The sequence below is a fragment of the Triturus cristatus genome, chromosome 8 (genome assembly GCF_964204655.1).
Source record: "Triturus cristatus chromosome 8, aTriCri1.1, whole genome shotgun sequence".
NCBI lineage: Eukaryota > Metazoa > Chordata > Amphibia > Caudata > Salamandridae > Triturus > Triturus cristatus.
This window is the reverse complement of record NC_140591.1, coordinates 159,670,931-159,683,001: the sequence shown is the minus strand read 5'-3', so window position 1 is coordinate 159,683,001 and position 12,071 is coordinate 159,670,931. Positions and strand designations below refer to the sequence as shown.

Below are 12,071 nucleotides of genomic sequence, written 5' to 3'. Positions count from 1 at the left end.
TCCTGACTTTCAGTTAGACATTGATACTGCACTGAGGCTATGTTGGGAGGAACACTCAGGATTCGTGGGTAGTCATGAGGATAATTGAGTTTATATAGCGGTAATAAGATGATCTTACTGTCATAATGGTGCTATGATTGCCATTTTCCTATACAACATGTGTAACCGCTAATGTCATTTTGTTATATTGAGTCATTTATTTTTTTTTAAAATGTGCCCATTTTTGACATGGTCACTACCACCTTTTGTCTGGTATTAGATGCAATTTGGACTGAAGTGCACTGGGTTCCTGCTAACCAGGTCCCCAGTACCAGTGCTATTTACGTAACACAAGGTAACTGCTCAATTGTTCCCCAATTGGCAAGACCTTACGCATCTTTGTAAGTACCTAGTAAATGGTAACTCTGGTACCTACGGCATGGGTACTAAAGAGGGTCCCTAAGGGCTGCAGCATGTATTATGCCACCCTAAAAGACACACCACCAAAAGCATGCAGCCTGCCATTGCAGGCTGTGTGAAATGGTGCAGACAAATGTGAAAACATGACATGGCACACACCCACACACAGACACTACATGCAATATATGTTAGTCACTCCTACAGCAGACCTTACATCTCTAAGGCAGGGTGCTTTATATTACATGTGAGGAGATATCTGCATGATCAGATATGCCCCTGTGCTATCTAGTTCAATTGCTAGACAGTACAAGCGAACACAGAAGCCATCTTAAGTACATGCACTGGTCATTACGAGTTCCGCAGCTACATGATGGCTTCTATGAAACCTATGGTGTTTGGTATCAAATACCTTGTCTTAATAAAGCCACACTGATGCCGGTAGTAGATTTATTAAAACATTAACCCAGAGGGCACCTTATAGAGGTGTCCCCTGAAAGCTTATGACCCTCTTAGTTTTCTGGCTGACTGGTATATCCCAGCCTACCACCACAGATGAGTTTCTGACTCGCTGGAGGGGAGAGCCTGCGCTCTCAGAGGTCAGAAACAATGCCTACTCTGGCAAAAGAAGTTTACACCTTCTCCAACATGATGGCTAGTGAATCTATATAACAAGGCCAGAGACTTCAAAACCTTTGCCGCCTTTGATATGTGACCCTGGCTTCCCCCAGACCTGGGAGAGGACACCCCCTGCCCTGAGGCCCATCTGGCACCAGCACAGGTGGGAAATTAGATATGGAAGTTAGCGTGTTGCACCACCAGGGGAGTCACATCCAAAAGGTGGGCTGCATGATGTGTTCCACGAAGGAAGGATTCTACCAACTTGATTTTGGTGGAATTAGGAACTCTGCAACAGGGTTATGTTCATTCTTCGCAATAATTGCTCATGTACGGGGGTTTAGTGACCCCAGCAGTAAATAGCCTATTGGCTACCACCCTTCACTCGCCTTAACACCCCTAAACTCAGTATTTAGGTGGCCCCCTGACACCAGGAGCTCAGATTCACCTGATAAAAGAAGAAGAAAGACAAAGAAGAAGCGAGAACTGTGGACTACCAGTGGACTTTTGTGATAAACCCAGCCTGCCTGTCCTGACAATCGCGACAACCTGACTCGTCCTGCAGCTGTGCATCTTCCAAAAGCCTTGGAGGGCCACCAGCACTTTGACAAGCTGTCAGCATTTCCCTTGAGGAGAAGGAGCCACTTCCCTGCAACCTACAGGCACTGACCGCTAAGTCTGGTTCACCATTCTACTGACCACCCGGTCCACTGACGTAGCAGTCACCCATTAGGAGGTCACCGTGCTCCCAGAGATCAGATATGCCACCCTGCCCCCCCGGTTTAGAAGCGTCAGGACCCCCAGGAGCACCAATACCAGTGGTATTGGGCCCCTTGCAGCAACCAATGCTTGGTTGAAGTCCAATCCAGACTAACACTGCAGAGACCAATTAGGGACGTCAGCAATGCAGAGGCCACAACCAAGAGTGGCCCAGCTGTCCTGTTTGTCCCCCTTTGCAGGCCTGATTGAGAACTGGGAGTGCCTTTGATGAACGGGCCCAGCCGACCAAAACCCTCTGCACCCGAGCTCCCCGGCCCAGGTCCCTAAACCTCAACTGTGCCCCTCTGCTCCCAAAACACTCAGGACCTGAGCTCCCCATTGGGAGCTCCCGGATTTGTCTCCAAGTCCCCCTCTACAGCCTCTTTCTAGGATACCCCCTCTTTGCCGACGGTGTAGCATGCACGTTTACCAACCTGTCCAGCACTTCTGCACCCATACACTCCATGGCAGGTAAAGCCGAACTGCTGGTGGATCTTGTGACCTTGATCCGTAGAACATTAAGTGCTAAAGTGGACCCCAAAATACGATAGCAAGTACCTGTATGCAGTATATGTTTCTCCACAGGAAAGCATTACAGCGTAAACATGCATTTTGTGATATTTTTGCTCACCTGTAAAAATTGATAACTTGAAAAGTACTTACCCAATTACAAAGTTCTTGGTGTTAAAAAAAATATTAAAATACCCGTTATTTTTCTAAATTGGTCTCGAATTTAATCTTGAGTGTGTGTCATTTATTGACTCTATGTGTTCAAAAAATGCTTATCACTACTCTCTCATAAGCCTAAACTGCCCGCCCTCACTACCACAAAAGAAAGCATTTGGGGTTATTATTTTTAAGCCATATAAGCCAATAAGGATCGTCTGGAATCACATAGATAGTGTACCTCTTTTTGGTACAGTACATAAAAAGCCATCTTGCGACACTCTATAGAGAAAACAAACCACCACACTCACGTTTTCTGTATTGCTTATTACGACAATTGCCTGGGCTAGGCCACTGTCTGGATCAAATCTACATTGATAACTTAAAACTGGTGTGGCCTTGGAGTCCCAACACCAACACTTATCTTAATTCAGCAGAGGAGCGGAATAGGACTAAAAACTGCACAAATCACACAAAAATGGTTTTTGAGGGTTGTGAAATTTGTTTGGTTCTTTCTAGCAAATCAAGGTCCATGGAGAACCCCATGAACCACCCTAATAGGCCACAAACCAGGCAGACCTCATTTCTCGAAGGAGAACCACATGAGTTGTCAGTTCTTGGGCCTATTTACTCTTCTGTGGTAGGTGAAAGTTAATTTTATAGAATGTCTTTTGAACGTGTTTCCCCATACAGATAATGCATGTGTCCATAACTAAAAGAAAGTAACTTTTTAAAAATAAGACAGCAGGACACTGGTTATCACAGGCTTTTCGCATGTGACTCCACTTTGGCCACGTTCTGGACTGTTTGACTAGAACCCTGTACATTGGCTGAACATTGAGGAGACATGCCTAGAAGTAGAGACAGTTTTAGGGGTTGAGCTCCACCAGACTTGAGGTCAAACCTGGATTCTTCTACTCTGCTGCCATCTGTAGAAAAGGAATGCCCTGTAATGAGAAGATCTGTCCTTGATCACTGGAGGACCTGCACAAGACACAACTGACTGAAAATCTACATCAAAGATTATTCAAGGATCTGAGATATGGAATTGATGCAACACAGCAGGCCTGGAAACTATATCAAGCCAAAGCAAGCAGTGCCTGGGCCATATGACTGCAGAGACACTGCTATATTGCACTAAAGTGCCTGCACTTTTCATGCCCTGTCCTGCTGCTAGAGAACACTTGAACAGGGTTCATTGATGACAGACAAAATTCAAATATATCAACTTTTACTATGGGACATGTGCCTCAATGATGCAGTTTTGTAATTAAATATTATAGTAGACCCAAAAAGGCTTGAAATTCTGAGAGCTTTTCTGAATACACCACTGTAGGGAATTTTAGGCCAGAGAAAATCTTGCATACGAATACTATTTAATAAAAAATCAGATTTTGACTCCCAGAAAGTTAGCGTTATGTGCTTTTCCTCCAGTACATATAACTGGTAATGATCAATACACAGGCACACAAACGTCTGGCACAATTCCTAATGACACACCTGCTCAGCGTACTCCAGGAAACTTAACGGAGAAACTGATTAAAAACCTGAGCACAACAACCCTTGATCCCAGTGGCCATTTTGTCAATATACTAGGCCCACATGCTGAAGAGCCATGCCAAGAACTGAAGGAACACCAGGGCCTTAACACAGTATGGTCCCCAGTAATTAAAGTAGGCAATGCCAGCACCAGCAGCACCCAACAAGGAACACCCAAACCTCCTAACACAAATAAATCTGTCCCTGCACAGCCAATAGTCCATGAGGAGCCCCAATTTGCGAACACAGCGAACAATCCAAGGGAGATGAAAATAATTCAAGCGAGTACCAGTGACCCTCCACCCCCTCATGTTCGCATTCCTACCCCTAGGAGCGACTCGCAACCATGGGCCCCAAGCACAAACTGGACCGTGGAGGGATTTGTCTCCTGTGGGAACACAACCCGGAATCCTACAGAGCCCTTGGATGTACCAAGGGCAATTTTTAAACAAATCCAGCCCTTCAAAGACCACGCCACAGATCAAGAAAATCTAAAAGTACTGCTATATCAGGAATATACTTCGCAGGGGAATTGGGACATCCTCAGTAGAGAAAACCTTATGAAGCTTTGCGAAAATATTCGGGGTTTGGAAAATATAAAAACAACTGATATTGAGACTGTGGCTTTCTCTGGCCCAGAGCCATGTGAAATAAACGAAACAGAGATAACTTTCTCCAACTCGATCATGGCGGACACCCCGAGAGGATATAAAACGCAACTGGACAATTGGGGCACAAAAATCAAGACCCCGCTCGCTACTAAATACCCAGAGATCCTGAAAAATAAAGTGCTATATGCTCGACAGGGAGCACAAGATTTGAATGATCAGAAACGGACGAACAGTAAACACTCAACGCTACTAGCTACTGGATCCATTTTACACGGCTCCATAAGTGGCCCAAAACCTAATTTGTGGAGCAATAGTTCAATTCAAATCGTCACACACATAGAAGGGGGTAACCGCTCCTGTTCGACTAAGGGGAACAGAATTAAAGATTGTTCCTGGCTCCCAGAGGCCTTAAATTCTAGCTCCTAATACCAGGCCCTTATCAAGCAATCATTTGACGCAGCCAAAGGCTAGATCCGCTTCAAACAATGGCGTTGTCCAGCATAGAAGCCCCTCAGATAACAACCAAACAATTAACATCTTGACTTGGAACATTTCAGGGATTAACAAAGATTGCAAAATCCAGCTGCAACTAAATTCCTTACAGGTGCACATATAATCTGCGCCCAAGAAACATGGCTACTTCATCTATACCAATAGGGGGCTACGTGGAATACTTCAAACCAGCAATAAAAGGAAATTTTTTCGGGAGACCCGCTGGGATTCTCTATATACATCAAGCATGCGCTGAAAGTACATTTCACAGTGATAAAGAACCCCTCAGACATGTTTTTGGCTGGCACTCTGAAAGGCTTGAACACGACAGATGTCCCAATATCAATACTTTTAATCAATGTTTATTACAACCCCCATGGGCCGGGCCCGAAGGACAAACTTATTCGGTTAATAAACGAGATTGAATCTCTGTTATTGCAGTTTGCAGGCATGGACTCCATTATTCTAGGGGACTTCAACACGCTGAACAAAATCGGAAGTCACCCCAACGGGAGCACCGGAAGATTCAATGCCCTTATGCGGGCATATAACCTGGCAACGACTCTCTCTAACCATAAAAGTCAACTCAGGAGCATATAGCACCCATTTTCAATAGCTGGACCACAATTGACTATATCCTATTGAGTGAGAGACTACAAAAACATATGTAAAATTATACAGTCCAACCCCGGAATGAAAGACCACGCCGCCCTAGCTTTGCAGTTATCCATCACAGCGAAAATCCGCCACACTCTTCACTGAATCGGGGCAACAAAGGGGGAAGAACTGCACAGACTCCTTAGAAGAATCAAATGGGGGCCGCTCCCAAGTCATACATTTGTTTCATGGAAATCAACGTGGAAAGGCTGGCAGACTGGTCTCAAAAACAAGGCCCTTATAGGGGAATGAGGCTCACTTGCCTGTGATTTAGCATCTCTGCTTCAGGGGAGCACACACACAACCAACGTAAATCCTGCATACACGCTGGAACACCAACTTGCAATTAAGGAATGCTCCAAACAACTAAACCCCAAACGTAGGGCCTATTGGGTAACTGGATCCGACTGCCAAAAAGGAACTTAAATTAGCGGCCAAGAACCACTCACTACTGGTTTGGCAGGCAAAACGTGAACTTACAGAGGCAAAATGGCTGAAGATTTGCGAGCTGCTGGCACCAAGTAAATCCCAAGAATTCTGGCAATATCTAAACAAGATAATTCACGGGACCTCTAACAGAGAGAATCCACTTGACGCAAGCACTTGGATAGCCCACGTGAAAACTCTACACCGATGACTCGAATGCAAATCTATCAGATAGAAACACAACACTTGGGGGGCAATCTGACAATGTCACAACAAATCTTGCGGAGCCTCTGGCCGACTCTACTTCCCCAGAAAAAACAGCAATTCGAACCATCTTGGAAAAAAATACGTCATAATGGAGCACCTGGCCCTAATGGCCTGCCCGGCTCCCTCTTCAGGGAGGAAATCGACTTCTGAGCTAACAATTTGGCTCAGCTGTATGCAGAGTGTAGGCTTCTGGAAGACGTTCCGGACTCCTGGAGGGGGACACTGCTGCACCCAATATACAAACAAGCTTTGGCATAGCCAATAGGTCTCGCCTTTGGGACCTTATAAGTATCTAGCCATGCCACAGTTGCAGAACTAAATACTTCTAAGGTCCCAAAAGCGAGACCTATTGGCTATGCCAAGCGGCTGTGCGGCCGCGAAAGTGATCGCGATTGCGATCAAACATCAAAGCGGCCGTGCATCCGCGATAGTGAAAGTAATCGCGGTAAAGCGCGGCGCGTGCGCCCGCGCACATGCACTGTAGCTCTAGGCTGGCCTGGTAGCACTTTTTGGAGCCCTTGCAATAAGTCTCGCCAGACCAGCGCATGCGCTGGGTCAGGCGAGACCTAAAAAGGGCTAAGCACGGACCCTAGGAATTATAGTATGATTGCCTTATTGGACATTGAGGGCAAGGCTTATGCAAGCACCCTTTTGGTGGAACTAGCGGATTGGGTTAGCAGGGAAGGGCTCCTCCCCTTCTACCAGACCGGGTTTCGATCAGGTGGTTCCACCATTGGCAACATTGCCCTATCATACCTAGTACACCAAGTGGTGGGTCACAGCACCCGCTGCTTTTTGCTTGCTTCTCGATTATATAGCAACTTTTGATGGGGTAGACTGCACCATCCTATGACAGAAATTGGCACGTTGGAACATCTGCCCGTCTCTTCTACAAGCCATTAGATACCTGTATTCGCGAACCTGGGTGAGAGTTAAACTCTCCAGTGACTCCGCTACAGAAAAAAATCGCCACGGATCACGGACTAAAGCAAGGTTGCGTCCTCGCCCTATTGCTTTTCAATCTATATACAGCGGATATGGGCAGCGCCCTGCATGGAGCCTCTCTAGCGACCCCCAGGATCAGGCATGATGCAATATGGCAATGACCTGGTCCTTTTGGATCATACCAAGATTGGCCTCCAAAAAGCACTGACAGCACTTTCGGACTATAATGCCAAAAATAAACTGGTCGCCAATCCAACTAAATCCAAGATCGTGATTTTTGGCCACTATCCGAAAAAAAAAAGTGGCAAAGTGGAGGCTGGGCCCGTTAATCTTAAATTGTGCACAATCGTATAACTATCTTGGGGTCTGGATCTGTGAAACTGGCCAACCAAGGGCCCACCGTCACAAGCTCCAGCAGAAAGGGAAAATGGTCACCTATGCTATCTGCAAGCTTTACACTGTCCTAAAAGCCCAACAACAACGGCTATTCAAATAGTCTTGAGGGCAAAACTACTACCTTCCCTCAATATGCGCTACAGGCGTTTCCAGGTATATTCACCCAGGAACTGGAAAAGATAGATTGTGCAGCATACAAAAAGTTATTTCGACTACCAGCTTGCACCAGGAATACTTTAATTCATCTGGAATTCAATCTTAACCGACAAACCTTAGAGGAACTAGCAGCTCTCGCGAAATACTTCTATTTAACAACTGCGGCATCTGAGCACTCAATGAAAGCTGTTATAAACTATATCTTTCAACAACCTGGCAACCCCTGGTTTACCGGCCTCGCCACAGCCAAAGAACTTCTGCAACTAGCCACAGAGAATTGGAACTCCAACATAATTAGGTATACTACAATCAAATTCACAATAAAAAAGCAAGTACGATCATGCTCCCGTATGTTGGACATCGAATATCTGGTAACTAGAGGCTTTTACAAGACTCAAATCTCCCCCCATATATCACTCGGCCTTAAACCACACCTCATGCAGCCAGTGGGGAGACTAATCCTGCACAAGATTCTCGCAGTCAGACTATCAGACTACATCCTCTCCCCCTAAATGAACTGTATCCAACGGTGAAAGTAAGACCGGTCATTACGGAGTGTCACCTCTGCAACTATAAACGAGAGTTGCTGGCTCATATCCTACTATGCTGTCCCGCCTTGCGGCTTGCTCGCCGAATCCACCTTAAGCCCATTCTCCTCCAAATGAGCACAGGCACAGCAAATGAGGTAGTCCGCCAGCTATACTCATTGGACACTGTGAAGCACATGGTCAACTTTGCTAAATTCATCTACCACACCCGCACAGCACTTATGGACAAGTCTCTATAGGTGGTCTGTGGCAATCATCCGGGTGAGGGGCCTACCCAGTTTGGCTAATACTGAAAGACTGACCTGATGCGCCTAAAAAAAAAAAAAAAAAAAAAAAAAAAAAAAAAAAAAAAAGACTTATTATTTTATTGTTTTAAACTACAAAAAAAACAGCAAGGAGATTTTATGAATATGTCGTGTACATATATTTATTCATTTACATTTTTCTTCTCTCTTATATATTGGTTGTTTTGTATTGGTTTTTATTAACCACACAAATAAAGACCTCATTCATTCATTGCCAGGCTGAAAAGCACTTAATTAGATGTATGTTACGCAGTTTTCAATCCCACCCCAAAGTGGCAAGGAATCCGCAGAGAATAGATAAGAGCTATGATGGAGGAGTAGCCCAAGTTTCTCCCTAAAGGTAGCAATTAGGGGTAAGCATGGTACTTGTTCATGGCATGAGTTACGATGAACAGCTACAGAATAAGTTCTAGTTATGGTACTTTTGGTTTCCAGCTCTTTGTTCAATGTATCCCACCCGGTATATATAGCATCTAATTGTATTCACAGAAAGTGTGAGCCACAAAGGCAAACCTCCACCACCAAGGTAGAGATCAGTGCTCGATATCCCTCAAGAAGCACTTATCATACCTATTTCTTTCCAATAGTGACTCAGGTCATGGTCTAGCTAGCCTGCTCAGTCACATCAGCATGAGAGACCCTGCTACCTATTAGTTTTCTCATTTTTTTCATGTTGAGAGAGAACTGAAATTAAAAAAGAAAACACCAATACAATTTTAATCTGCATGATTCTTGGAGCCAATGGGACCAACCCCGAGCACATTCAGTAGTCCAAAACAGTTGGGTGTCAAAAAGGACTCAAAGGGGTGGGAACAGTGTTCACATACCCTGTCTCAGGACATTCAGTGAGCATCATACAATGCCAGAATGATACCTGCGACATAAACCGTATAGTATATATGAAAAGGTTTCTGTTTGCCAGTGCTTGCGGATATTGGATTGCTTTCATGTATATTTTAAGGACACAGATTCCTCACATGTGAAAACAGAGTTTGTTCAGTTTTTCTGCAATTCAGGAAGGTCTGAGCTGAACAGCCGCACACCGGAAAGTTGCACCTTCAGCTACTTGCAGCTGCGGCTATCGGATAGACAGCTAGTTAGGCTTAGGTTTGTATTTAACTCCTGGGCTATCTGTATTTGGGCCAGAGTATTTAAAACCTATTCAAGGAGAATCAAAAGAAATTACAAGTATTGGTTGTGAGAGGGAAAGGGTTAGAAAAGATTCAAGGTTAGCAGCTTTTATGTTCCTCAGGGGTGGTGATGGAATCATAAAAGTGGCAAATTCATGGTGCACTGAGTCCAGAGTTGTTCTTTTTACCTGGATAAGGTTGGTTTCCTTGTTGACTCACTTGGACTACTGATAACAAAGAAAATGTTCCCAAAAGGAACAAACCATCATTTGGACGAGCACATCCTATGACTATCAAGACCTCTAGTGACCCCTCCTTTTAATGATTAGTGTCCTCTCTCCCGCACCACATCCTGCTATTGATTTGACCTGCTATAGCCTGGGTTGCACAGGTTTAGCACATTTATATTTAAGTTTAACTACAATTTCTTAAAAGCTATTTCATGACCCTTGAAATGTCGAAGGGCTCACAATGGACTCTTTAAAGACTTTCAGCCCACTAGGAGAACATAAATTAACCTCAATTATCAAATGCACAAAAATGTAAAAATTATTTTAGGAAAGACAAGATGGAACCACCCCTGTATGTCTTATATTCTGAAATAGACATTTTCAAAAGCATTTTCAAACTGCTAATAGGCAATAGTCAAGCACAAGTCAAGTTTTTCACTGAAATAAAAACAGAAGCATGTTATACAAATTAGGTTCCTACTATATAAATACAACATGCAAACACACATACAAAGTTCTACACCTGTCAACCAGAGATAATCCAGCATTTGCAATCACATGATGCACCATCTGATACTCAAGATCTACCTTAAAGTGCAGATGAATGTGATCCCTTAACACGTCCACCCTGAAGAACCTCCGGCCACAAATCTCGCAGGTGTACTTCTTCTCCCCATGGGTCAGCAGGTGCTTGTTCATGTTGCTTCGGCATGAAAACATCTAATAATACGAAATGGCAGATTGTAACTTATTCTGCATGCTGCCGTGCTACAAGACACACACGTTTTTGAGGAGACTAAAGCACAGAGGTTGATATAATATAACAAAGCTACTGTAAAGCAACAGAAAAATGTAAGCTTGCGTTGGATCGGAGGATATGGGAGAAGAAAGACAACGCTAAGCCAGCTTGATGAGTGCATCATCAGGAAAACAGAAATGTGGAAAAGCTAGGGCATTACGAACAATTGGTCTGGCTCCGTGACATTCAGTAGTTGTTATCATAAATTAAAACACGAAGGCCCATTAAGTGTTTGTCGGAATAAGGTGAGGTATTTTATCACACATGGTAAATATCATTACCCCCGGAGGAGTTTTAAATGGAAAATGGGGGAGAACATACAGAATCTGTTATAAACAAACCAAATTCTGCTTGTTTTGTGTTTTTTTCTGTGCCTCCTCCTTGATAAATTAGGTTTGACCTACCAGAATATATTTGAGGAAAACTGAGAGGGTTTGATAAATATCACACAACTTGTAGTTCCTATCTAAAAAAAATTCTCTGTTGTAAAGAAGCCCATCTGTAGAATATCTTGTTGCAAAACTTTAGTGTCACAAGTATGCCATCCAAGAACAAGCGTAGAGCAGACATGCTTCATTAGCCTGACAAATCACTCCACAATGTAGAATATGGGAGAGTTGTGTACAGCAAGAACTGCAACTTCCATCTTAAAAAGTGAAATACACGCATTCAATTGCTTAAGCACATAAAGTAAATTAATATTACTTGAATAAACCCAGTGCAACCATATTTTCTCTTCCTATTCAACTTAAATCTCAGATATATTGCGTCAGTAAAGATCATAAATCTGTACTTCTAACAAAAACAAAATGCCACAAAACACACCTTGCCATACTTAAAAAATGCTTAGTGCTGCATTGTTTGATTCAAGCATTCTTTGCTGAATTCACTATATTTACAGAGCAATGTAGCTGTAATGTTAAAGAAATTGCTAAACCAGAATCAAGGGGCTAATGCCAAAGCAAAGGAATGAGACAGCTGGGGTGCCCAGTAGGACCAGGTTTTACATTTCCTATCAGTAGCGATTTTTAACAGCCATAACAACTATTGTGCACCACAAACCATCCAACCAACTGAAAAACATAATGGACATTATGAAACAATCAAAAGCACAAATAGACAGAATACTCC

The 12,071-nt window shown here is 43.7% G+C and overlaps 1 protein-coding gene across 4 annotated transcripts in view; it reads right to left on the bottom strand.

Annotated features, from left to right (window-relative positions):
• The window catches only part of PRDM15 (PR/SET domain 15), a 439,353-nt gene that overhangs the window by 129,177 nt on the left and 298,105 nt on the right, over positions 1-12,071 (bottom strand). For all 4 annotated transcript variants that reach the window (XM_085621221.1, XM_085621224.1, XM_085621222.1 and 1 more), the window contains one exon: positions 10,730-10,861. In XM_085621221.1, the coding sequence (XP_085477347.1) occupies positions 10,730-10,861 (132 nt within the window). The remainder of the gene's footprint in view (positions 1-10,729; positions 10,862-12,071) is intronic.